General features: G+C 43.1%; 1 protein-coding gene across 1 annotated transcript in view; it reads right to left on the bottom strand.

The window, feature by feature from the left end:
- LOC139541984 (calpain-15-like) overlaps window positions 1-8,627 on the bottom strand; it is an 89,882-nt gene extending 81,255 nt beyond the window's left edge. The window contains exon 1 of the mRNA XM_071346936.1: window positions 5,728-8,627. Coding sequence (XP_071203037.1) covers window positions 5,728-5,906 — 179 coding nt within the window. The 5' untranslated portion in view covers window positions 5,907-8,627. The remainder of the gene's footprint in view (window positions 1-5,727) is intronic.
- Window positions 8,628-27,944: the final 19,317 nt, after the last annotated feature.

The following is a 27,944-nucleotide window of genomic DNA, read 5'->3' as shown; positions in this document are numbered from 1 at the left end:
AAAAAGGTATTAGGTGAACAATAGGTAGGTAAAGAAATAAAAACAACATTTAAAAGACAGTGAAAAATAACATTAGCGAGGCTATAACAGTAGCGAGGCTATATACAGGCACCGGTTAGTCGGGCTGATTGAGGTAGTATGTACATGTAGATATGGTTAAAGTGACTAGGCATATATGATAAACAGAGAGTAGCAGTAGCGTAAAAGAGGGGTTGGCAGGTGGTGGGTGGCGGGACACAATGCAGATAGCCCGGGTAGCCAATGTGCGGGAGCACTGGTTGGTCGGGCCAATTGAGGTAGTATGTACATGAATGTATAGTTACAGTGACTATGCATATATGATAAACAGAGAGTAGCAGCAGCGTAAAAGAGGGTTTGGGGGGGGGGGGGGGCACACAATGCAGATAGTCTGGGTAGCCATTTGATTACCTGTTCAGAAGTCACAGGTTCACAGGTAAAAACTGTTGAGAAGCCTTTTTGTCCTAGACTTGGCACTCCGGTACCGCTTGCCATGCGGTAGTAGAGAGAACAGCTTATGACTGGGGTGGCTGCAGTCTTTGACAATTTTTAGGGCCTTCCTCTGACACCGCCTGGTGTAAAGGTCCTGGATGGCAGGCAGCTTAGCCACAGTGATGTACTGGGCCGTACGCACAACCCTCTGTAGCTCCACACCTGTACCAGGCAGTGACGTAACCAGTTAGGATGCTCTCGATGTTGCAGCTGTAGAACCTTTTGAGGATCTGAGGACCCATACCAAATCTTTTTAGTTTTTTAGATCAAATAAGCAAAGAGAAACAACAGTCCATCATTACTTTAAGACATGAAGGTCAGTCAATCCGGAACATTTCAAGAACTTTGAAAGTTTCTTAAAGTGCAGACGTAAAAACCAAGCACTATGATGAAACTGGCTCTCATGAGGACCGCCACAGGAAAGGAAGACCCAGAGTTACCTCTGCTGCAGAGGACAAGTTCATTAGAGCTACCAGCCTCAGAAATTGCAGCCCAAATAAATGCTTCACAGAGTTCAAGTAACAGACACATCTTAACATCAACTGTTCAGAGGAGACTGTGTGAATCAGGTCTTAATGGTCGATTGCTGCAAAGAAATCACTACTAAAGGACACCAATAATAAGAAGATACTTGCTTGGGCGAGGAAACACGATCAATGGACATTAGACCGGTGGAGATCTGTCCTTTGGTCTGTTGAGTACAAATTTTAGATTTTTGTTCCAACCGCCGTGTAGTACATGATTCCATATGTGTTATTTCATAATTTTGATGTCTTTACTATTATTCTACCATGCAAAAAATCATAAAAAATAAAGAAAAACCCTTGAATGAGTAGGTGTGTCCAAACTTTTGACTGGTACTGTATGTTATGATCTCCATGGAAAGAGGGAGGAAACTCTAGAATCATAATACAGATGGCGTTAATGACAATATACCAATACTTCAGGTGTGTCAATCCACTTACAACAATGCATCACAAAACTGTGCATGCGTGATAAATCCATTGTGATCACTTCAAGACCAGTGTCCGATGTGGCCTGCCCATCAGACAGGCAATAGACCTAATTGGGAAGATACACTGAAATAAGTCAGACATAAAACACAGACACAGCGCATGTTAGCCAAAGCCACGTGGATCAGTTTTAATCCAATTAGAGGGAGAACAGCCAATGGAATGGAGCCATGGTAAACGCTCACGTCCATCATGCTTGGACAAACACAGACGCTTGCAATAGGAAACAACCACGGACCAGCAGACAGGAACTCCAGGAGGGGCCGGGGGAATTGGCCATAAAGTCAGTACAGCATTTAACCACCTAGTTGAATTTATGGGAAATAATGGAAAAAAGGCTGGCCCTGAGATTATGTGAAACTACCCTGAAAGATCAGCCTGGCATCAGGCTTTATTCCTAGATAACACACTTTAGCATTTCCTGGAAGCATCACGAAAAGAGGAAAAACATTCTTCACACCTGATATAGGCTACAGACAATGGTACATGTTCACGTTTCGTTAGAGACCCGTTTCCATGATAGACACAGGCTAGAGATACAAACAGAATATCTACGGGACAAACAGTACCAGTCAAAACTTTAGACACACCTACTTATTCAAGGGGTTTTCTTTATTTTTTACTATTTTCTACATTGTAGAATAATAGTGAAGACATCAAAACTATGAAATAACACATATGGAATCATGTAGTAACCAAAAAAAGTGTTAACAAATTAATATATATTTTATATTTGAGATTCTTCAAAGTAGCCATCCTTTGCCTTGATGACAGCTTTGCACACTCTTGGCATTCTCTCAACCAGCTTCATGAGGTAGTCACCTGGAATGCATTTCAATTAACAGGTCTGCCTTGTTCAAATTTTATTAGTGGAATATATTTCCTTCTTAATGTGTTTGAGACAATCAGTTGTGTTGTGACAAGGTAGGGGTGGTATACAGAAGATAGCCATATTTGGTAAAAGTCCATATTATGGCAAGAACAGATCAAATAAGCAAAGAGAAACAACAGTCCATCATTACTTTAAGACATGAAGGACAGGCCTAGCTAGTTTACATGTTTGGTTGCTTTCTTGAGCAAGCCTAAAACTGTGAAGTGAAGAAATACTGAATCACTACACAGACCCTTCCCAAGGCCAATGAGTCACTGCTGGGAGAAGCTGAATAAAAAAAATACACAAGGACAGGACATACTGCCAGTTTCAGGGGCTGGGAAAAACAGCCGGAGAAAGAGTTCAGTGTGGTGCAACAAGACACTAGGCCTATATTAAGGGAGTAAACCCTCCCCATGAATCACCAAACTTAAACTGAGCTCACAGCAGTCTGTTGTTTCTATATTTCATGCTCTGTCACGGCTCAGCTAGGCTTGCCTAACCTCGTTAGACTCATGCAGAAGTGTGTATGTGTGTGGGGTGAGAGTGTGTGTGCGAGAGTGAAAGAGAGGGCGGGGGTTGCGCTCAAAGCATCATTGCACATCACTCCTAAAAGACGTGTCATCAGAGGATCTGTGTGTGAGTGCGTTGTGTGTGTGTGTACGCAGACCCTCGCCGCTACCAAAAGCAGTGGTTGTACGTGTGGTGAGATGTGCATTCATGCATTTGTGTATTATGAGCTCAGCTGACTGAGGCTGGAGTCTGATTGGTGATGGAGACAGAGGCTTGTTGCTATGGGGATGCACATGAACCCAGCGGAAGAAAACAATAAAAGGAGTTCAAAACTAGACTTTCTATCATTACTCGTATAAAATAGGCCTACTACTAATAAAGACAGACACTTCCTTCAGCCCAAGCAGGCACAACCTACCTTACGCACAGTTAAAATCGGAACCCTACAAGACCTCTCCAAGAGATTCTCAAGTTTGACTGTTAACTGAGGGGCAATTGCAAAGTAGTGACAAGCACAGACAATAGTAGCAAGAGATGAGAGATAGAGGAGGCCCACGCTGAATAAACAATGACATCCATTGTAAGGATACTTGATAGGCTTTCTGAAACTCAATACCTAACAACTGGACTTGATGCCTGTAGTAACTCAGCAATAACCTCAGTACAGGTCGACCGATTATGATTTTCCAACGCTGATACCGATACCGATTATTGGAGGACCAAAAAAGCCAATACCGATTAATCGGCCGATTAAATTGTTTTTAAATTTGTAATAATGACAATTACAACAATACTGAATGAACACTTATTTTAACTTAATATAATACATCAATAAAATCAATTTAGCCTCAAATAAATAATGTTAAATTTGGTTTAAATAATGCAAAAACAAAGTGTTGGAGAAGAAAGTAAAAGTGCAATATGTGCCATGTAAGAAAGCTAACGTTTAAGTTCCTTGTTCAGAACATGAGAACATATGAAAGCTGGTGGTTCCTTTTAACATGAGTCTTTAATGTTCCCAGGTAAGAAGTTTTAGGTTGTAGTTATTATAGGAATTATAGGACTATTTCTCTCTATACCATTTGTATTTCATTAACCTTTGACTATTGGATGTTCTTATAGGCACTTTAGTATTGCCAGTGTAACAGTATAGCTTCCATCCCTCTCCTTGCTCCTACCTGGGCTCGAACCAGGAACACAACAACAACAGCCACCCTCGAAGCAGCGTTACCCATGCAGAGCAAGGGGAATAACTACTCCAAGTCTCAGAGCGAGTGACGTTTGAAACGCTATTAGCGCCACCCCGCTAACTAGCTAGCCATTTCACATCGTTTACACCAGCCTAATCTCGGGAGTTGATAGGATTGAAGCACAGCGAAGAGCTCCTGGCAAAACGCAGGAAAGTGCTGTTTGAATGAATGCTTACGAGCCTGCTGCTGCCTACCACCGCTCAGTCAGACTGCTCTATCAAATCATAGACTTAGTTATAACATAATAACACACAGAAATACGAGCCTTAGGTCATTAATATGGTCGAATCCGGAAACGATCATCTCGAAAACAAGACGTTTATTCTTTCAGTGAAATACAGAACCGTTACGTATTTTATCTAACGGGTGGCATCCATAAGTCTAAATATTCCTGTTACCTTCAATGTTATGTCATAATTACGTAAAATTCTGGAGAATTAGGCGGCCCAAACTGTTGCATATACACTGACTCTGCGTGCAATGAACGCAAGAGAAGTGACACAATTTCACCTGGTTAATATTGCCTGCTAACCTGGATTTCTAAATATGCAGGTTTAAAAATATATACTTCTGTGTATTGATTTTAAGAAAGGCATTGATGATTATGGTTAGGTACACATTGGAGCAACGATACGCACCGCATCGATTATATGCAACGCAGGACAAGCTAGATAAACTAGTAATATCATCAACCATGTGTAGTTAACTAGTGATTATGATTGATTGATTGTTTTATATAAGATAAGTTTAATGCTAGCTAGCAACTTACCTTGGCTTCTACTGCATTCGCGTAACAGGCAGGCTCCTCGTGGAGTGCAATGTAATCAGGTGGTTAGAGCGATTAATCGGTCGACCTCTAATCTGCACAGAGGTGGCCATCTGTTAGCGGACAGCACACACGGCATGGAATCAAAAGTCTTCTGTTCTGGTCGCCCTCCAAAGTATTTGCCATGATACAAGCTCCCCAATCAACCCAGCGAGAGAGTTTGTGCCTGGGTCGCCCGTGCCTAGGTCCATGGGTGCAATCAACTTGGTACACCAATCCAATTCGGCACATAGAGCTGTTGGATATGATATTGGATATGATATTGGATATCAAAATATCAAAATCGAACTTTGTTTAGATCAAATTTGGAACAATACTTTTGATTTAATAATATTTCGTAAGATTTAATGATACTATAATATCGTCAGTGCATATAAAGCGATTTCATTGAAAAGGCATGAATATGACATAATATTCTACAGTAAATATTGTCTAAGGTGTTGCGGCTGGTGTCCGATTTAAAGTGGATCTGAGAGCTCTGAGAATTGCCACACAAAATGTCAAAACACCCTTAGGATACCCCTCAAATAAAACACACAACACCTATCACAATATTGCGATCTGCACCACAAAGTCATCTGTCCTTTATGCTCGCTCTAACTGCTCCCAGTGACGTCAATCCCCGTGTAATACAACCCCTAGTGTTGCAGAGCATGGCCCATTTCTCTGCATGCTGGCCATCAACAGGCCTGACTAGTCTGGCCCTGTCGCCCAGGTGCAGTGGACTAAAGTGTTGGCTCTTACCTGCGCTCTCTGTATGGAAGTGGTGGCTGCTGCTGGCGCGTAATGAAGGTGGTGCCCCACACCGGGCTGCTGTGGCTGTTCCTAAGCCAGCCCATAGGAGGCGACGACGGGTACGGGGTGCTCCGGAACCCGTGGTCCGACTCGGTCTCTGCGGTGAGAGAGGAGGCAGAACTCCCCATCACCACGGCGACAACTTTTTCAGTCTACTGGGGTTCTCACCCTTTGAACCCCCAAAGTGTGTGGGACAGGGAGTAGAGGAGTGACAGTTATGTCTCAGTCTCAGGATTACAGTTTGGGGGTGGGGATAGGAGAAAAATGTAGTCTAGGCACGATGAAAACCCTGCTCATGTGTTCTTAGTCCTGCCAACCTTCCAACTGGCACGATTCGAAAACAACCCCTATTTTTAAAAAAGGGACAGATTTCATCATGTTATGTGACTCCAAATGTGCTTGAAGATGGCTATATCGAAAAATATCGAATGGAAAAGGCAATAACGAGGATATCAGGAGTAATCAAAAAAACAAGTGGAATACGACAAAGTCTCAAAGTCCAGATCAGGGTGGATTTCCCACAGCGAGCAGGAAGAAGTGTTCAATCAAAACTGTAATTGGTTGCCCCGAGCACTGATTCCAATGTGGCACTGAGTCTGCGGGAAAATAACTCACATAGTCCTCTCTTCTCTGAAGTGTGTAGTAATTCTCTCTGTCGTAGCCTTCTTAACGAACTATGTGGGCCATGTTGTCTGCACTACCTGCAGTGTTCCTCCGTGGCATGTGCAGTCTCATACCTGGTCCAACATGCTTGAACCCTTTGTCACGCATGGACACAGGAAGTGGAAGGGGCACACACACAGATGACGTGGTCCTCCGTCAATCAACATCTCTGAGATAATATGGCACAGTTGAGGCACTCGACTGTTTTTTGTTGTGCTGGACAAAACAGGAATAAATAAAAAAACAGAACCAAATAGGAACTGAAAAGTGACTGGCAGATGTCTGGGGCGTTTCTTCTTTAGCACTTGAGCCAGAATGAGTTTGTCAAATTCAGACCAAACCATGACATGGATAACCCATTTTGTTTTGTGCCATTTTCAAATACTTTCATACTTTTAATATGGCTTTAAATAAGCTTTTAACTCAATACATATCTGAATACACTAAAATAAAAAACTATTTTCTTTTTGTATTGTTTTTTTACTGTAATGTTTATCTGAGAAGCAGTCTCATTTTTTACTGTAATGTTTATCTGAGAAGCAGTCTCATTTTTTACCGTAATGTTTATCTGAGAAGCAGTCTCGGGAATGTGAGTGATTCTGTGAGCAGGCACTGCTGCCACACTGACTTGAAGCTCTGAATCGAATATCCAAGGCTCATCCTTCAAATCTTGACACTTGCCTACAGCTGCTACAGCAGAACACTCGAACCACCATTTCTTGGTGGCTGAAAAGTCGCACTATTCACAACTGACAACTCTGATTGAGGCAATGTCCCGAATAGCTTGCTACTTTAACATTAAAAACAAACATGAACTTCGAAATTGAACACAACCCAAAGACAACGTGTCGAATATGGTGGCTGCTGCTGGCGAACGGACCACAATGAAAATTGGAATAGGCTACTGCTCCCAGTCCCAACTGACAGAGAAGTTCTAATAAATATTCGACAAGTGCAACCTTCTTAGCAGACTGTCCCCTTATGGTCTGCAGTCCTTTGCCGGTGCGGGCCTGTTACAACACGGGAGATGTCGGGTAGCCTATTCGGAGCTTTACTTCAGTCTGATGATCCCGTTGATGACAGGGCCGGGTCTGGTGGTTCATCTGTGTGTACAGTAGGCTTTATGTGTGCCAACCTGTCATTGCGAGTAGGTATGCCAGGGGAACTACGATGGTGCATTCCGGGTGAGGAGTCCAACGAAGGCGTGAAGTCTAATTATACGCACATGCATGTTTTATTCCAAAGAAGACAACAACACGCGAAAATATTACAATAGGCTATTTCACTTATATTATTAAATCTCCCTTATATTAATTATCGACATAAAAAAGCTCAAGTCTCTACAATGGCTCATAGGGACGGGTAGCCTATAACTATCAGACGAGCCGCGCCAATATTGATAATGACACATATTTTGTTAATGCCAATACAGCCTTGCTCATTAAAATGTAGCGAACTACAATGTGGCAAAGCTTTGCTTACAAATGCGTGCAGAAACATTTAACAATGTATCGAATTACCGTCGGTGCCAGAGCTGCAAAACGGGCGAATTCAGAATAAATCTTGTAGGCTACAATTGTAGAAATCTGCCAGTTTCCAGTGACTAACTAAATGGTATTGAGGGAAGGGACTGAGCCGACATAACAGGCTATTAAAAACGTGAAATTTGAACTAAACAGTCTCATCCAGAGTGGATATTAAACGCAAATTCCACTCTCTTCCTCCCGGTCCATTCTCGTGTGCTCATCTCATAATTCCGGTGTTTTATGACGCTGATCCTCGTTGACTTCTATGAGACATCCTCGTTTCGGCCCCGTTGTCGCTTCAGAAATAAATGACTACCCATACTGCAATGCTCTATCCTGAGCCCACAGTATGTCTTTGCACCGGGGGCTGTTTTCCATTATATTTATATATTTTTCCCCATGGGGTTTAATTCTCCCTCTCTGATAAATGCAGTGGAGGCAGATGCAATCTCTGCCTAAAAGAGGAATACAGAGAGTCAGCAGCGCGCATGCGCATTGGTATGTTGGGCAGAGAACGCGAAGGGCTGCATTCAAGAGATCAAAACTGATAAATACTATACAAATACTGTAGCCTATTTGTATTGTTCTAAGTAAATTGCAGTAGGCCAGGCTACTCATGACTGGCGGTCTGCCCAACGCATCACCGGAGGCACACCGCCTGCCCTCAAGGACATCGAATCCCAGAGCTGACATGGTAAAAATCTGTTGTTCTGCCCCTGAACAAGGCAGTTAATCCAGGCTGTCATTGTAAATAAGAATTTGTTCATAACTGACTGGCCTAGTTAAATAAAATAATTTAAAAAAAAACACACAGCACCCGATGTGACAGGAAGGCCAAAATGATCATCAAGGACATCAACCACCATGGCATCATCCAGAAGACGAGGTCAGTACAGGTGCATTAAAGCTGGGACAGGAAGACTGAAAAACAGCTTATATCACAAGGCCATCAGACTGTTAAATAGGCATCACTAACTGGCTTCTGCCCTGAACTTAGTCACTGTCACTAGCCGGCTTCCACCCGGTTACTCAACCCTGCAACTTAGAGGCTGCCGCCCTATGTACATGGAATCACTGGTCACTTTAATAATGTTTACACACAGTTTAATACTAATTTCGTATGTATATACTATGTGTTATTCAACTATTGCTGTATATTCTATGTATTCTACAGATATACTAAATATTCAATCCACATACTGTACATAATGTCTATGCATCACATACCAGTCCAAAGTTTGGACACACCTACTCATTCAAGGGTTTTTTCAACATTTTTACTATTGTCTACATTGTAGAATACTAGTGAAGACATAAACTATGAATTAACACATATGGAATCGTGTATTAAGAAAAAAACACAACTGATTGGCTCAAATGCATTAAGAAGGAAAGAAAATCCACAAATTAACTTTTAACAAGGCACACCTGTTAATTTAAATGCATTCCAGGTGACTACCTCATGAAGCTGGTTGGGAGAATGCAAAGAGTGTGCAAAGCTGTCAAGGCAAAGGGTAGCTACTTTGAAGAATCTAAAATATTTTGATTTGTTCAACACTTTTTTGGTTACTACATGATTCCATATGTGTTATTTCATAGTGTTGATGTCTTCACTATTATTCTACAATGTAGAAAATAGTCAAAATAAATAAAAAACCTTGAATGAGTAGGTGTGTCCAAACTTTTGACTGGTATTGTATATATACATATTTTTTTCTTCTTCATAGTTTCAAATCAAATCTTATTGGTCGCATACACATATTTATCAGATCTTATTGGTCGCATACACATATTTATCAGATCTTATTGGTCGCATACACATATTTAGCAGATCTTATTGGTCGCATACACATATTTAGCAGATCTTATTGCGGGTGTAGTGAAATGCTTATCTATCAATATCTATCAATTCACAACAATACTCAGAAATCTAAAAGTAAAATAATGGAATTAAGCAATGTATAATATTTGGACGAGCAATGTTGGAGTCTGGGGTATAAATAAGTAAATAAATATATTATATATACATATACTGTGGACTCCGACATTGCTCATCCTAATATTATATTTTTGGTTTAAAAGAACAGGGAGTGGTGACTCGGCTTGTCTGATGCTGACAGTAATTCTCTCAATCTCTCTGTGTGTGGGCCTCTGTGGAAGACCTCTTCCTGTTGCCACGTGTTGAAGAACCCAACCTGGGCCGACTTGTCAAATACTGGATCATTTACATAGCAAAGCCCTACTGTATGAAAATGTAAAACATGATACTGACATTTGTGTCGATCAAAAGCTATAGCCTACACAACACACTTCCCCAATGGCACAAAGATAAACTCTGAGAACACATTGCATTGTGTGTTGCCTACAAGTCTGTTGCAACATTACATTGACACTTAACAGATGACAAGTTATCTACAGCATAGCTGAGCAGGCTTACTGATTAGAAGAAGAAAGGAAAAACACACCCCCAGCCCCCCCCCCCACACACACAAGAACTGTAACCCTTTGTTACAGTGCACCTGTTCCTGTAGACACCTGTCAGTGAGGCAGACCAGCTGGGTCCCAGACAGAGACAGAGCAAGACAGAGAGAGAGTGTGCATTTGAGAGAGAGAGAGTCAGTGCCAGCCAGAGATTTTGTTCATTCAGTAGTCACAAACGAAAGCACAATCTGTCCCCACCCAGTGAGGCCAATGGCATCAATATGATTTTCATGTTCCCTAAAGCAAGGAGTGCTTTTAATCCTCATCTCCCAAGCACACAACCAGAAAGCTGCTTTCAGTAGACAAAGTATTATGGCTACAGAGCAGTCTTTAAACATCACTTTTAAAGTGCAAGACACATATTGGGAAAGCATTATGGTCATTTATTTGACAACGTTTCTTCCATAGGCCATGTCATATTTTAGTTCCATTTAGCATTTAGGAATGAATTACAGGCTAGTCTATTCTACTCTTCTCTATGGCATGCTCGACTTGCCATACAGGGCAGGCAGACAGACAGTCTAACCATATCCTATGTTGCTCACAGCCATGAGGGTTAGCTAGAGAGCAATGGCTAGTTCAACTGTCATCATGTTCCTACCGCGGCAAAATAAAACAACTCGCAACAAAGTTCCACAAGAAAGCAGCACGAGTTTGTCAGTTTACCTACAATGTAACAGCAAGAAATCACATACTGGGATGACGCGGGACAGCGGGAGACAAGGAAGCCGGGGGACAATTGTAAACAAAGACAACCGTATACCGCGAATATATATTGACATAATCGATATTGTCACAGGCTTTCTATTTCTGATTCTACAATCTATGTCGAAAGGATTCTTACCTCAAAACACGTAGCTGGTGATGTAAGGTTGAGGACAAGCTGGTCCTTTCTTGATTTTCGAACGTGTTTACTTTTCTGTATTAGCCAAATGAGAAGTTATCTCAGAAATTGCACTTTGGCGAGCGTTAGCTGCCGACGACAGTACACTGTTCAATATTACCTTCTCACTCCAGTGCATCCTTGAGCTATTTGTTTTACTAGCTCTCATTTATCATTCATTGAGTTAGGTTAGGTACTGAATGCAGTCACCATGTAGCCTACGTTACATCAAACACTCCAGGAAGGGAATCTCCAAGGGGCCAAAGCAAGTTCAGTATGCGTATAATTCATTCGGGAATATGGCCATAAGAACTACGTTTCCCAGGGTGCACTGCAAATCTATTGTAATTGTTTTACACAACTGTTATCAGTTGAAATTGACAACCTTTTATTTAAAAAAATAGCACTGTATATTTTCTGAAATTGTTTATTAAAGACAAATCAATTTATATCTCAAAAATATGGTTTTCTATTATTGTATTAAGCACATTATGCATACTGATATCACTTATTCTTGTTTTACATTTTATTTTATTCTATATGACTATTGATACAGGTAGCCTACATCTAATTTATTAAGCAACAACAGTTTACACAACCTATCAATATGCACGCAAAACATTCAACAACAAACACATGTTTTATGAATACCAGTCAAATGTAGAATTTATTTTATTTTCCATTGTTTCTATTCCATTTATTTTATGTTATATGAATATAACAGCGTCGCAGAAACAAGCCAAAATAAATTGTCCCGCCTAATCTTATTATTTTGCAGACATTTGCTGTCATCTAGCGGCACTACGCAAACGTGCACCTTTCGAAAAAACAACTGATCTGGTGGGTAAAGGACATTAGATTTAAGAAATACAAGGCTTTTCCCAACTCAGTAAATGCATATAGAATACAATAGAACAACTTTTTTTTTCCAGCAGAAGGGACTTCCGTTCTGGCAAGATGAAGATATAGCCTCTACAAGAAAAACCTAAACAGAGCATAACTTTAACTTTGAATTTCTTAGCGTCATATTTTTCAAAACAAAACAAATCTAATCAAATTGTATTTGTCACAGACACGTGTTTAGCAGATGTTATTGCACGAAATGCTTGTGTTTCTAGCTCCAACAGTGCAGTAATATCTAACAAGTAATATCTAACAATACACACAATCTAAAGTAAAGGAATGGAATTAAGAATATAGGAGTATTTGGATGAGCAATGTCAGAGCGGCATAGGCCTATACAGTAGAATAGGATAGAATACAGTATATACATATGAGATGAGTAATGCAAAATATGCAAACATTGGAGTATGCTTGGGGTAGACTTAATGTTCGTGGGTGTAGCTTATACTTTATTAGGCCTACGCAGTGCCACATGTTTCATATGTGCCAAAATCTGGGAAAAGGTTAATAGCATCATATACCAAAGAAATGCCTTGCATAAACTACTGCACAAAGCTTTTGCATTGACATGTCACTCGGTGTGTCTGAACCATGGAGGGTTCAAACAATTATTTATGTTCGTCAGAGTTATGACTTTAATAAAGTGTACCGCGAGAGAGATTGCACAGGGGCTATAATATGAATTCTACATTAATTAAGCATTTTGAACTATAAATAATCTGACGTACATCTCTTGACCCTCTCTCAATACTAGAAATGGCACCGTAGGCAAGGCAATTAAAATATTTAAATAAGGGTTTGAGATCATGTGCATATGGTGACCCTGAGTTGTGGGAATTAAACACGTTCAGGGGTGAAAGGTGGGCTCAAGAATAGCGGGATATACTGTGCTGAGAAATTAGACTGTTGATTTTCACATGTCGGTTATGTTAAATGTACTTTTTTGGGACTAATATAACAGCTATTCTACAGTGGCTATTTATTTGACTTGTACAGTCTTTTGAATAACAGTCCTAGAATCTTTCGGCTTCTGTAAAGTAGACTACATAAACGAACATTCTAAAACGGTCTGGAGTTAGCTACTTGGATTGGAAGACCTCTTTGTAAAGAAGGTATGTGATGAAATCGGATTTGGACGTTCTTTATTGTGCTTGTCACTTGGAAAGACAGTGCACTTGTTCGACAATCCAGAGCTATAGCTATGCCTTGCTTTTCATACATTTAAAATGTAGCCATTGCTCCGATGTTTTTTAGACCAAACAACAAAACACAGCAATAATTTATTTCGGATTTTATTGTGTGTTACGTCTTCAAAGGCCAGCAGTTCTATGTGCACACTGTTGTCATGACAATGCCACGGGAAAAAGCGCATGGCAAATTGGTTAGGGGAGTCCTGCGTGGAACTTCTATTAAACTATTATACTACAGAGAGTTTACAAGTCCATTCTCACTACAAAATAACTCTACTTACATTGGCTCTGAAGTCTAGAATGGCATGGTTCATGAAGCCAAATATTTTACATACGAATGTTATATTGGGTTTACGTGTGACCCGGCTAGTCAGGAAAGGGATGCTTTTAGTCAGCACACGTGGAAGTGACAGCCTCTACAATAAATCCAGGAGAGAGTTTAGGCTAGCTGCTTGGAGGAAAAAGGAAATCCAGGGGTCTGTTTGTGAGTGTGTGTCTGTGTGTGTTTGTTTGTGTGTGTTTCTGAGTTTCAAATGAAATCTAATTGTATTGGTCACATACACATATTTAGCAGATGTTATTGCTGGTGTAGCGAAATGCTTATGTTCCTAGTTCCAACAGTGCAGCAATATCTAACAATACAAACAAATCTAAAAGTGAAAGTATAGAAATATTAGGGTGAGTAGTGTCCGAGTCCAGAGTATTAAAAAATGATATACAGTACCAGTCAAAAGTTTGGACACACCTACTCATTCTAGAGTTTTTCTTTGTTTTTACTATTTTCTACATTTTAGAATAATAGTGAAGACATCAAAACTATGAAATAACAAATGGAATCATGTAGTAACCAAAAAAAGTGTAACAAATAAAAATATATTTTATATTTCAAATTATTCCAAGTAGTCACCCTTTGCCTTGATGACAGCTTTGCACACACTTGGCATTCTCTCAACCAGCTTCACCTGGAATGCTTTTCCAACAGTCTTGAAGGAATACTTTTTTGGTTACTACATGATTTCATATGTGTTATTTCATAGTTTTGATGACTTCACTCTTATTCTACAATGTAGAAAGTAATAAAAAATAAAGAATAACCCTGGAATGAGTAGGTGTGTCCAAACTTTTGACTGGTATTGTACACACACACACACACACACACACACACACACACACACACACACACACACACACACACACACACACACACACACACACACACACACACACACACACACACACAGTCCATTCGGAAATTATTCAGACCCCTTGACTTTTTCCAAATGTTGTTACATTACATCCTTATTCTAAAATGTATTAAAATTGTTTTTTTCCTTCATCAATCTACATACCCATAATGACAAAGCAAAAACAGGTTTTAGAAGTGTTTGCAAATACATTACAAATAAAAACTGAAATATCACATTTACATAAGTTCAGACCCTTTACTCAGTACTTTGTTGAAGCACCTTTGGCAGCGATTACACCCTCGAGTCTTCTTGGGTATGACACTACGAGCTTGGCACACTTGTATTTGGAGAGTTTCTCCCATTCTTCTCTGCAGATCCTCTCAAGCTCTGTCAGGTTTGATGGGGAGCGTTGCAGCACAGCTGGGTTCAAGTCCGGGCTCTAGCTGGGCCACTCAAGGAAATTCAGAGACTCCTGCGTTGTCTTGGCTGAGTGCTTAGGGTTGTCGTCCTGTTGGAAGGTGAACCTTCGCCCCAGTCTGAGGTCCTGAGCACTCTGGAGCAGGTTTTCATCAAGGATCTCTCTGTACTTTGCTCCGTTCATCTCTTCCGTCGATCCTGACTTGTCTCCTAGTCCCTGCCGCCAGTGCTTCATTTGAGCCGGCAGGATCCGGCACCTCTCAGATTTGACTTTGTTTGTTCCGGCACCTATGCCCAGATCCGGCAGCTCTCGCGGCATGATTTATTAATTGTTTAACTGTTCGCACTGTAGACATTCTAATAAAAGCGATCAGCGTTAAATCAAGTTGCCTCCTCGTTATTTCTCCCGCCCCCCAGAAAGACCATCATGTAAAGCGCGGTGATCCTTCTGTGTAATCATCCTATCCTGCCACACTGATTCCAGACCTGCTCTCTTATTTGTATATTGAAGTGTGGGGTAATTAACTGATCTTGACACAGGTCTTGGTAATGGTGGTCAGCTGGTGAAGAGGTCCCTACTTAATCACGTCACGTAGCCCAGTCTAGTCGTCTCCCAACTGAATTTGAATTGTTGGAAAGACATTATAAATGGATAAGAAAAGGCAATCGATATTGATAAAAATAAAAAAAATCCAGAGAAATATGTTGAATCGAACCCAGAACGAGCCAGAGAACTGTCAGTGCCAGAGGAGAGGAGTGAGGGGCAAACTGCTCCTGATGGCGATGCCTTAGCTAGCAAAGATGCTAATCCCTCCAGTTCAGCATCACCACCGGCACCTCCACTAGCAGAGTCAGACTCAGCAGGAGACGGGGAGCTGGGGGGGGAGGGGGGCAATGCATCCACCGACGAAGTTCAAGGAGCAGGTGCAATTTGCAGTTCAAGAACAAGCAAACGTATAACCCCTGGCTTGTCATGCAAAATTCAAAGTTGGTCTGTACAACATGCAAAAAGGTAGTGAGCTTAGGTCTAGAAACAGCTGGTGGGATTAAACTAGTAATAGAGTGGGTGGAATCCACAGTAATTTAATATCCTATGCCTCAGGCGTAAAAAACAACAGCAACAGAGCCGTCAGAAAAAAGGTTTTGAACATGCCCGAACCAAGGCGCATTTAGTGGCAGCAAGCTTTGTAGACAGGCTAAAGAGGACACCCAGGTTATAGTTAACACTTCAAATAAAAAAAATAGACACTACAGCCAGTCTTCAGAACAGCCTTAGAAGGAGGCAAACATCACAGCCACAGGCCCGCTCATGGCTTTGAGCAAGAAATTGAATCTCATGAGTTAAATGGACTTGACATGGGGAGAGTAATTGTGGGAGGTTTTGAAAACTAAGGTACGTCCCCCCCCCCAAAGTTGTTCTGTAAGGTGAAGGTAATTTGAACATGTGTGTCATGCCCTGACCTTAGAGATCCTTTTTATTCTCTATTTTGGTTGGGTCAGGGTGTGCATAGGGTGAGCAATAAATGTTCTATTTCTTTGTTGGCCGGGTATGGTTCCCAATCAGAGGCAGCTGTCTATCGTTGTCTCTGATTGGGGATCATACTTAGGCAGCCTGTTTTCCAGCTGAGTTTGTTGGATCTTGAGTTTGTATAGTTACTGTGTAGCCTGCAGAATGTTACGTTTGTTTATATATATTTATTTTTTTGGTGTTCATCAAATAAAGAAAGATGTACGCTTACCACGCTGCACCTTGGTCTAATTCTTCCAGCTCTGGACTGGGGACTGTCGCCGGAAGCTCTGGACTGGGGACTGTCGCCGGAAGCTCTGGACTGGGGACTGTCGCCGGAAGCTCTGGACTGGGGACTGTCGCCGGAAGCTCTGGACTGGGGACTGTCGCCGGAAGCTCTGGACTGGGGAGGCGCACTGGAGGCCTGATGCGTGGGGCCGGTACAGGTGGCACCGGGCTGGTGACATGCACCTCAGGGCGAGTGCGGGGAGGAGGCACAGGGCGTACTGGACTGTGAAGGTGCGCTGGGGACACAGTGCGTAGAGCCGGCGCAGGATATACTGGACCGTGGAGACGCACTGGAAGTCTGGAGCGTAGAGCTGGCACAAAGCGTCCTGGCTGGATGCTCACTTTAGCCCGGCAAGTGCGGGACGCTGGCACAGGACACACTGGGCTGTGAAGGCGCACTGGCAACACAGTGCGTAGAGCCGGCGCAGGATATAATGGACCGAGGAGACGTACTGGAGACTAGGAGCGCTGAGCCGGCACAATTTGTCCTGGCTGGGTGCTCACTTTCGCACGGCAAGTGCGAGGAGCTGGCACAGAACGTACCGGGCTGTGGATGCGCACTGGAGACACATTGCGTATCTCCGCAAAACATGGTGCCTGACTGGTCCCACGCTCCTCACGGCGACTGTCTTCATACAAAGCTCTCCCCCACCCTCCATTTGGCAAATCTGACCATAATTCTATCCTCCTTATTCCTGCTTTCAAGCAAAAACTAAAGCAGGAAGTACCAGTGACTTGCTCAATACGGAAGTGGTCAGATGACACGGATGCTACGCTACAGGACTGTTTTGCTAGCACAGACTGGAATATGTTCCGGGATTCATCCAATGGCATTGAGGAGTATACCATCTCAGTCATCGGCTTCATCAATAAGTGCATCGATGACGACGTCCCCACACTGACCGTATGTACATATCCCAACCAGAAGCCATGGATTACAGGCAACATCCTCATCGAGCTAAAGGCTAGAGCTGCCACTTTCAAGGAGCGGCACACTAATCTGGATGCTTATAAGAAATCCCGCTATGCCCTCAGATGTACCATCAAACAAGCAAAGCGTCAATACCGGATTAAGATTGAATCCTACTACACCGGCTCTGACATTCGTCGGATGTGGCAGGGCTTGAAAACTATTACGGACTACAAAGGGAAACCCAGACACGAGCTGCCCAGTGACACGAGCTGCCCAGTGACACGAACTGCCCAGTGACACAAGCCTACCAGACAAGCGACACTGAAGGCAAGCAACACTGAAGCATGTACGAGAGCACCAGCTGTTCTGGATGACTGTGTGATAACGCTCTCGGTAGCCGATGTGAGCAAGACCTTTAAACAGGTCAACATTCACAAAGCCGCGGGGCCAGACAGATTACCAGGACGTGTACTCAAAGCATGCACGGAACATGCTTTCAAGCTCTCCCTGACCGAGTCTGTAATACCTACATGTTTCAAGCAGACCACCATAGTCCCTGTGCCCAAGGAAGCGAAGGTAACCTGCCTAAATGATTACTGCCCCGTAGCACTCACGTCAGTAGCCATGAAGTGCTTTGAAAGGCTGGTCATGGCTCACATCAACAGCTTCCTCCCGGATACCAGGAGCAGCAGGTAGTCTAGTGGTTAGAGCGTTGAACTTGTAACCGAAAGGTTGCAAGATCAAATCCCCGAGCTGACAAAGTAAAAATCTGTCGTTCTGCCCCTGAACAAGGCAGTTCCTAGGACGTCATTGAAAATAAGAATTTGTTCTTAACTGACTTGCGTAGTTAAATAAAGGTAAAAATACCCTAGACCCACTCCAATTTGCATACAGATCCACAGATGTCTCAATCGCACTCCACACTGCCCTTTCCCACCTGGACAAAAGGAACACCTATGTGAGAATGCTGTTCATTGACCATTGACCGCTCAGAGTTCAACACCATAGTGCCCACAAAGCACTTCACTCAGCTAAGTCCCTGGGACTAAACACCTCCCTTTGCAACTGGATTCTGGACTTCCTGACAGGCCGCCCCCAGGTGGTAAGGGTAGGCAACAACACATCTGCCACGCTGATCCTCAACACTGGGGCCCCTCAGGGGCCGAACAGGCCCTCATTAACATCGACGGGGCTGTAGTGAAGCAGGTCGAGAGTTTCAAGCACCTTGTGTCCACATCACCAACAAACTATCATGGTCCAAACACACCAAGACAGTTGTGAAGAGGGCACGACAAAACCTTTTCCCCCTCAGGAGACTGAAAAGATTTGGCATGAGTCCCCAGATCCTCAAAAAGTTCTACAGCCGCACCATCGAGAGCATCCTGACCGGTTGCATCACCACCTGGTATGGCAACTGCTCGGCGCTACAGAGGGTAGTGCGTACGGCCCAGTACATCAAGCTTCCTGCCATCCAGGACCTATATAATAGGCGGTGTCAGAGGAAAGCCCATACAATTGTCAGAGACTCCAGTCACCCAGTTCTCTGCTACCGCACAGCAAGCAGTACTGGAGCGCCAAGTCTAGGACCAAAAGGCTCCTTAACAGCTTCTACCCCCAAGTCATAAGAGCGCTGAACAATTAATCAAATTCCTATTTACATTTTGTACACTGCTGCAACTCGCTGTTTATTATCTATGCATAGTCATAGATATAGTTACAGTCATAGATCATAACTCTTCTTGAACTGCACTGTAGGTTAAGGGCTTGTAAGTAAGCATTTAATGGAAAGGTCTTCACTTGTTGTATTCGGTGCATGTATGACCTCACGTCTTTGGCAGATGTTTTTTGTAAACAGATGCTGTGTGTCTCCTGGTTTCTCTTGTCTCTCTGGCGGTTTTCTTGGGACTAATCTTGTTAGGGACAAATCGTTTTACAGTCAAACGTGTCCTTGCCTTTTAATAGCTAGTCACGCTTTATTTTAAACAATTAAGCAATGTTGTTGAGTTTGTCGGTTGACTTTCACATGCCAAACGTGCATACACGTACGCACACACACACACAAACACACACATACACGCTGTCATCCCCATTGGGGTAATCACTCTGTTCTGTACACTGCAGTTCAGCAGTTCACTGTGATTCAGCAAAAGCAGAGTGATGCCCCGGAGGATTGATAAGCTAGCTGTCTGTAGAAGGGAAGCCTCTTAAAAGCCTGCCGATAGATCTGTAAAGCCTTCTGTGCCTCTGTGGAGTATCCTGAGTGGCACCTGGTGCTGGATCCTGACCAGGCTGATAGATACTGTATGCCCAAAGGCCTTATTGCTTTCGAAGCATCTTTAACATGAACAGCATGCTGACCATCTTATGCTTTAGTTTTTACTTAACTCCCCCAAATAAACTCCACACAACTGCTGTGCTACTGTATGTCTTTTTATTCTGCAATCAACTGCCACACGTTCAATGTCCACCCAACCCAAACAATCCTAAATGTCTTTTGTGATTCCTTCACAACCCACAAAAAAACTGAATTCAATCTCCGCATGATCACCCACAAACTCCGACACATAGATCATTCTCAACCTCTTAACAACCTCCGTAAAACCACAAATCCACACAACCTCTGCTCGACCCCAAACTACCTACTATAACCAGGGTTCCCATTATGACAACTGTCAGAATAACTGTTTCTCTTTCTAGCTGTACACACTGTGTAGTTCCATTCATAAATATGTGTTCCCTCTAGTGCGGCATTTCTCAAACTAGGGGCCGCGACCACATGTGAGGTCACCTGATTTGTAAATGGGGTCGCGAGACAAAATCTGAAATATATATCTACATTTTTTGACTTTATCCATTGAACAGCCACTATATTTCGGTTTGTGTTTTCTTCCTACAAATCCCTAGAGGCACCAAAACATAACATTTAAGAACATTTTGAAGATTGTCCCACAAATAAGGTGCAAGAAAACTAAAAGCTGATTTATCTAACTCAGTAGAGACTAAAGGAATTTCCAGAGTTAATCATCCCCTGGACCAGGTGTAGTAACTCTGTTGTCTAAAGTTTAGTAAAGATGATGATCTTCTATAGTAAGCATGACACATACTGCTTATATGTGGGGGGTGAGTTTATCGTAGAGTGTAGAATGTGGTGTCTGCTATCTTCCAACTAGACACCCGCAGCGATCTAGTGATACATGGCAACCCTAGGATCCTATGATCTGACCACTGCCATATGTCTGTATACTCTAGGGTCTTCAACTGGACCTGTCACCGGGTCTGCAGTGTCCGGTCATCATCATATTGCATACCATACCCAGTTCACTGTTTCAAATGTAAAAAAAATTCAGATGCAGTCAGGAAAAGCCCTATCCAATCCAGGCCTCAAGATGCAACAGTTGAAGGGGATATCTGACTTGAAATCAAATCAAATCAAATCAAATTTTATTTGTCACATACACATGGTTAGCAGATGTTAATGCGAGTGTAGCGAAATGCTTGTGCTTCTAGTTCCGACAATGCAGTAATAACCAACAAGTAATCTAACCTAACAATTCCACAACTACTACCTTATACACACAAGTGTAAAGAGATAAAGAGTATGTACATAAAGATATATGAATGAGTGATGGTACAGAACGGCATAGGCAAGATGCAGTAGATGGTATAGCGTACAGTCTATACATATGAGATGAGTAATGTAGGGTATGTAAACATAAAGTGGCATAGTTTAAAGTGGCTAGTGATACATGTATTACATAAAGATGGCAAGATGCAGTAGATGGTATAGCGTACAGTCTATACATATGAGATGAGTAATGTAGGATATGTAAACATTATATTAAGTGGCATTGATTAAAGTGGCTAGTGATACATTTTTACATAATTTCCATCAATTCCCATTATTAAAGTGGCTGGAGTTGAGTCAGTATGTTGGCAGCGGCCACTAAATGTTAGTGGTGGCTGTTTAACAGTCTGATGGCCTTGAGATAGAAGCTGTTTTTCAGTCTCTCGGTCCCCGCTTTGATGCACCTGTACTGACCTCGCCTTCTGGATGATAGCGGGGTGAACAGGCAGTGGCTCGGGTGGTTGTTGTCCTTGATGATCTTTATGGCCTTCCTGTGACATCGGGTGGTGTAGGTGTCCTGGAGGGCAGGTAGTTTGCCCCCGGTGATGCGTTGTGCAGACCTCACTACCCTCTGGAGAGCCTTACGGTTGTGGGCGGAGCAGTTGCCGTACCAGGCGGTGATACAGCCCGACAGGATGGTCTCGATTGTGCATCTGTAGAAGTTTGTGAGTGCTTTTGGTGACAAGCCGAATTTCTTCAGCCTCCTGAGGTTGAAGAGGCGCTGCTGCGCCTTCTTCACAACGCTGTCTGTGTGGGTGGACCAATTCAGTTTGTCCGTGATGTGTACACCGAGGAACTTAAAACTTTCCACCTTCTCCACTACTGTCCCGTCGATGTGGATAGGGGGGTGCTCCCTCTGCTGTTTCCTGAAGTCCACAATCATCTCCTTTGTTTTGTTGACGTTGAGTGTGAGGTTATTTTCCTGACACCACACTCCGAGGGCCCTCACCTCCTCCCTGTAGGCCGTCTCGTCGTTGTTGGTAATCAAGCCTACCACTGTAGTGTCGTCCGCAAACTTGATGATTGAGTTGGAGGCGTGCATGGCCACGCAGTCGTGGGTGAACAGGGAGTACAGGAGAGGGCTCAGAACGCACCCTTGTGGGGCCCCAGTGTTGAGGATCAGCGCGGTGGATATGTTGTTACCTACCCTCACCACCTGGGGGCGGCCCGTCAGGAAGTCCAGGACCCAGTTGCACAGGGCGGGGTCGAGACCCAGGGTCTCGAGCTTGATGACGAGTTTGGAGGGTACTATGGTGTTAAATGCTGAGCTGTAGTTGCGCTGTAGCTGTAGAATGCTGAACAGCATTCTCACATAGGTATTCCTCTTGTCCAGATGGGTTAGGGCAGTGTGCAGTGTGGTTGCGATTGCGTCGTCTGTGGACCTATTGGGTCGGTAAGCAAATTGGAGTGGGTCTAGGGTGTCAGGTAGGGTGGAGGTGATATGGTCCTTGACTAGTCTCTCAAAGCACTTCATGATGACGGAAGTGAGTGCTACGGGGCGGTAGTCGTTTAGCTCAGTTACCTAAGCTTTCTTGGGAACAGGAACAATGGTGGCCCTCTTGAAGCATGTGGGAACAGCAGACTGGGATAAGGATTGATTGAATATGTCCTTAAACACACCAGCCAGCTGGTCTGAGCATGCTCTGAGGACGCGGCTGGGAATGCCGTCTGGGCCTGCAGCCTTGCGAGGGTTAACACGTTTAAATGTTTTACTCACCTCGGCTGCAGTGAAGGAGAGCCCGCAGGTTTTGGTAGCGGGCCGTGTCAGTGGCACTGTATTGTCCTCAAAGCGAGCAAAAAAGTTATTTAGTCTGTCTGGGAGCAAGACATCCTGGTCCGCGACGGGGCTGGTTTTCTTTTTGTAATCCGTGATTGACTGTAGACCCTGCCACATACCTCTTGTGTCTTTGCTGTTGAATTACGACTCTACTTTGTCTCTATACTGGGACTTAGCTTGTTTGATTGCCTTGCGGAGGGAATAGCTACACTGTTTGTATTCGGTCATGTTTCCGGTCACCTTGCCCTGGTTAAAAGCAGTGGTTCGCACTTTCAGTTTCACGCGAATGCTGCCATCAATCCACGGTTTCTGATTTGGGAATGTTTTCCTGCCTCATGATGCCATCTATTTTGTTAAGTGCACCAGTCCCTCCTGCAGCAAAGCACACTCACAACATGATGCTGCCACCCCTGTGCTTCACGGTTGGGATGCTGTTCTTCGGCTTGCAAGCCTCCCCTTTTTCCTCCAAACATAACAATGGTCATTATGGCCAAACAGTTCTATTTTTGTTTCATCAGACCAGAGGACATTTCTCCAGAAAGTACGATATTTGTCCCCATGTGCAGTTGCAAACCGTAGTCTGGCTTTTATATGGCGGTTTTGGAGCAGTGGCTTCTTCCTTGCTGAGCGGCCTATCAGGTTATATCGATATAGGGTTCGTTTTACTGTGGATATAGATACTTTTGTACCTGTTTCCTCTAGCATCTTCACAAGGTGCTTTTCTGCTGTTTTGGGATTGATTTGCACTTTTTGCACCAAATTACGTTCATCTGTAGGAGACAGAACGCGTCTCCTTCCTGAGCTGTATGATGGCTGCGTGGTCCCATGGAGTTTATACTTGCTTACTATTGTTTGTACAGACGAACGTGGTACCTTCAGGCATTTGGAAATTGCTTCCTAGGATGAACCAGACTTGTGGAAGTCTACAATTTATTTTCTGAGGTCTTGGCTGATTTCTTTTGATTTCCCCATGATGTCAAGCAAAGAGGCAGTGAGTTTGATGGTAGGCCTTGAAATACATCCACAGGTACACCTCCAATTGACTCAAATGATGTCAATAGCCTATCAGAAGCTTCTGAAGCATGAATATCTTCTGGATTTTCTTTTAAAGGCACAGTCAACTTAGTGTATGTAAACTTCTGACCCACTGGAATTGTGATACAGTGAAATAATCTGTCTGTAAACAATTGTTGGAAAAAATGACTTGTGTCATGCACAAAGTAGATGTCCTAACCGACTTGCCAAAACTATAGTTTGTTGACAAGAAATTTGTGGAGTGTTTGAAAAAAGTTTTAATGACTCCAACCTACGTGTATATAAACTTCTGACTTCAACTGTATGACAAAGGGCTTGTTCTATGCACTATGGCAAAGCTTTTAATGATCAAGAAACCTATTTGATGGAAACAGACTGCTGATCTGATTATTTTTTTCAATTGCAAATATTCCAGTGTTTGCTTAAATGTTTTGACAAATTGATGGAAACTCACACTGTGATATAATGATCGATCATTCACATGGGCATTCGCCATAGGTTGTCACTCTTTCTCCCTTGAAGATCAGTGTTAGAGAGATGTTCAGTATAGTGTTATGTACGTGGTGAGGTGAGGGACGGGTGTGTTCTCTGAGGTGCATTAATTGGTTGGAGTCAACTACAGCACACCGCCGACATAAGACTGTTAAAATGTGTAGGTGACGCGCGATGGGCGGGTGGCACTACGACCACACAGTAAACAACACCATAATTCCTGGAGGAATATGACTAAACACAGAGAGAGTAAGAGAGCAGTTTACACTTTTGGATGTTCTATATTGTAAGACCATTTTTGTTTTGTTTTATAGAAGACATGTTGTGGCACAAATTAGTTTCAACAGTGCATGTGTGTGTGTGTGTGCTTTCATATTTGACACCAGTTATTGTTTTGTGTGTGTTTGTTGCCACATGTTTTTGAATCCTTCAGTGGAACAGGCATTATTCCATCTTTTTTTACTTGTACAAAGTCAAAGCCGATAGTTATGTTCTACTTCCATCATCAATAATGGCGCCGGAGGGGATGGCTGCCGTTTAACAGGCTCCTAACCAACTATGCAAATAATCTTTCATATTTCATATGGTTTGTAACTTATTTTGTAGATAATGTTGCTGCTACCGTCTCTTATGACCGAAAAGAGCTTCTGGACATCACTGAGACCAGGCCCAAATCCCCCTCATTCGTGTGAAGAAAAGATTGAAATATAGGGGGCGGAGGTCGGGGTGCCTTGTGAGAATTAGTCAGTGACTGTGTGCAATCACTGGAAAATAAACTGGATGATCTACGATCGAGACTATCCTACCAATGGGACATTAAAAACGGTAATATCTTATGTTTCACCGAGTCGTGGCTGAACGACGACACAGATAATATAAAGCTGGCTGGGTTTTCCGTGCATCGGCAGGACAGAGCAGCTACGTCTGGTAAGACGAGGGCTGGGGTGTGTGTCTATTTGTCAATAACAGCTGGTGCGCAATGTCTAATATTAACCTTTTCACACATACCAACAGATGGGTGTGAGCGTTGTATTGTGGTCCCTGAAGCGTATGCTCAAACTGGTGTGATTAGAACTCTTATTTAGAACGTCCAGATTCGATTGATGCAACAGTCAGAATTTGAGCTGGCCACACAGTTTTTTTTCACAGAAACATTTAGCACAAACACAGTCCTTACAAAGTTATGTCCTGAATGTGACCAGTTTATTTTTGGATGCAATGTTCAGACATTCACAGAAGTAGCACAGCAAAACATGTTTTTATCCAAACCGTAAAATGTAGGCTACATTTGTCCTAGCGCTAACTGAGGAAAGATTGACATAACACGAGTGGTCATATTTAGATAACTCTCGGCTGACAGAAACCACAATATGAATTAGCTAATAGCAATTACTATTTATAATTCCCCACATCCTGGGTGAGCTCACCATTGATCGAAGTAATTGAGTAAAACACTTTCTAGAAATCGAAAGTAATCCGACGATGGGTAGTTTGTGCGCGCGCCATGTTTTTTCGCGCCAACCAAAGACAAGAGGAGACGAGATGAGTTTGGTCTGTTTGCAGTATGAATGTTGAAAGGGGTGTGTGGTCTACGATTATTCAGTTCCTTTCATTCCTTCACCTCATTATAACATCTTTGGTCTGACAGAGTTGAAAAAAACAGCAGGTCCAGGACGAGGTAGCACGTCTGGTGAACAGGTCAGGGTTCCATAGCCGCAGGCAGAACAGTTGAAACTGGAGCAGCAGCACAACCACTTGAATTAGAGACAGCAAGGTGTCAATCCCCTCCCTCTGGGAAAGAGAGAGAAAGAAGAGAGAGAATTAGAGGGAGCATACTTAAATTCACACAGGGCACCGGATAAGACAGGGGAAATACTCCAGATATAACAGACTGAACTTAGCCCGCTGACACAAATTATTCCAGCATAAATACTGGGGGCTGAGACAGGAGGGGTCGGGAGGCACTGTAGCCCCGTCCGACAATAGCCCCGGACAGGGCCAACCAGGCAGGATATAACCCCACCCACTTTGCCAAAGCACAGCCCCCACACCACTAGAGGGATATCTTCAACCACCAACTTAGTACCCTGAGACGAGGCTGAGTATAGCCCACGAAGATCTCCCCCACGGCACAACCCAAGGGGGGCGCCAACCCGAACAGGAAGATCACGTCAGTGACTCAACCCACTCAAGTGACGCACCCCTCCTAGGGACGGCATGGAAGAGCACCAGTAAGTCAGTGACTCAGCCCCCTAATAATGATAGAGGCAGAGAATCCCAGTGGAGAGAGGGGAACCGGCCAGGCAGAGACAGCAAGGGCGGTTTGTTGCTCCAGTGCCTTGCCGTTCACCTTCACGCCCCTGTGCCAGACTACACTCAATCATAGGACCTATCTCACATGGATAGGCACACCATTCCATAAAAATTGAGCTCTATAGGAGAAAGTCCTGCCTCCAGCTGTTTGTTTAGAAATTCTAGGGACAATAAGGAGGCATGCGTCTTGTGACCATAGCGTACATGTAGGTATGTACTGTAGGACCAAATCGGAGAGATAGGTAGGAGCAAGCTCATGTAATGCTTTTTAGGTTAGCAGTAAAACCTTGAAATCAGCCCTAGCCTTAACAGGAAGCCAGTGTAGAGGCTAGTACTAGAGTAATATGATCTAATGATTTGGTTCTAGTCGGTGGTTCTAGCAGCCGTGTTTAGCACTAACTAAAGTTTATTTAGTGCTTTATCTGGGTAGCTGGAAAGTAGAGCATTGCAATAGTCTAATTTATAAGTGACAAAAGCATGGATTATCTTTTCTGCATAAGTTTTGGACAGAACGTTTCTGATTTTTGCAATGTTACGTAGATGGGGGAAAAGCTCCTTGAAATAGTCTTGATATGTTCCTCAAAAGAGTGATCAGGTTCCAGAGTAACGCTGAGGTCCTTCAGTTTTATTTGAGACAACTATACAACCATCAAGATTAATTGATAGATCCAACAGAAGATCTCTTTGTTTCTTGGGACCTAGAACTAGAATCTCAGTTTTGTCCGAGTTTAAAAGTAAAACATTTGCCGCCATCCACTTCCTTATGTCTGAATCACAGGCTTCCAGGGAGGGCAATTTTTGGGCTTCACCATGTTTCATCGAAATGTACAGTGTGTATCCTCCGCATAGCAGTGAAAGTTAACATTATGTTTCCGAATGACATCACCAAGAGGTAATATATATATATATAGTGAAAACAATAGTGGTCCTAAAATGGAGCCTTGACGAACACCGAAACTTACAATT

Source organism: Salvelinus alpinus, chromosome 17, assembly GCF_045679555.1.
Source record: "Salvelinus alpinus chromosome 17, SLU_Salpinus.1, whole genome shotgun sequence".
In the NCBI taxonomy this organism is placed as follows: Eukaryota; Metazoa; Chordata; class Actinopteri; order Salmoniformes; family Salmonidae; genus Salvelinus; species Salvelinus alpinus.
This window is presented reverse-complemented; position numbering and strand designations above follow the sequence as displayed.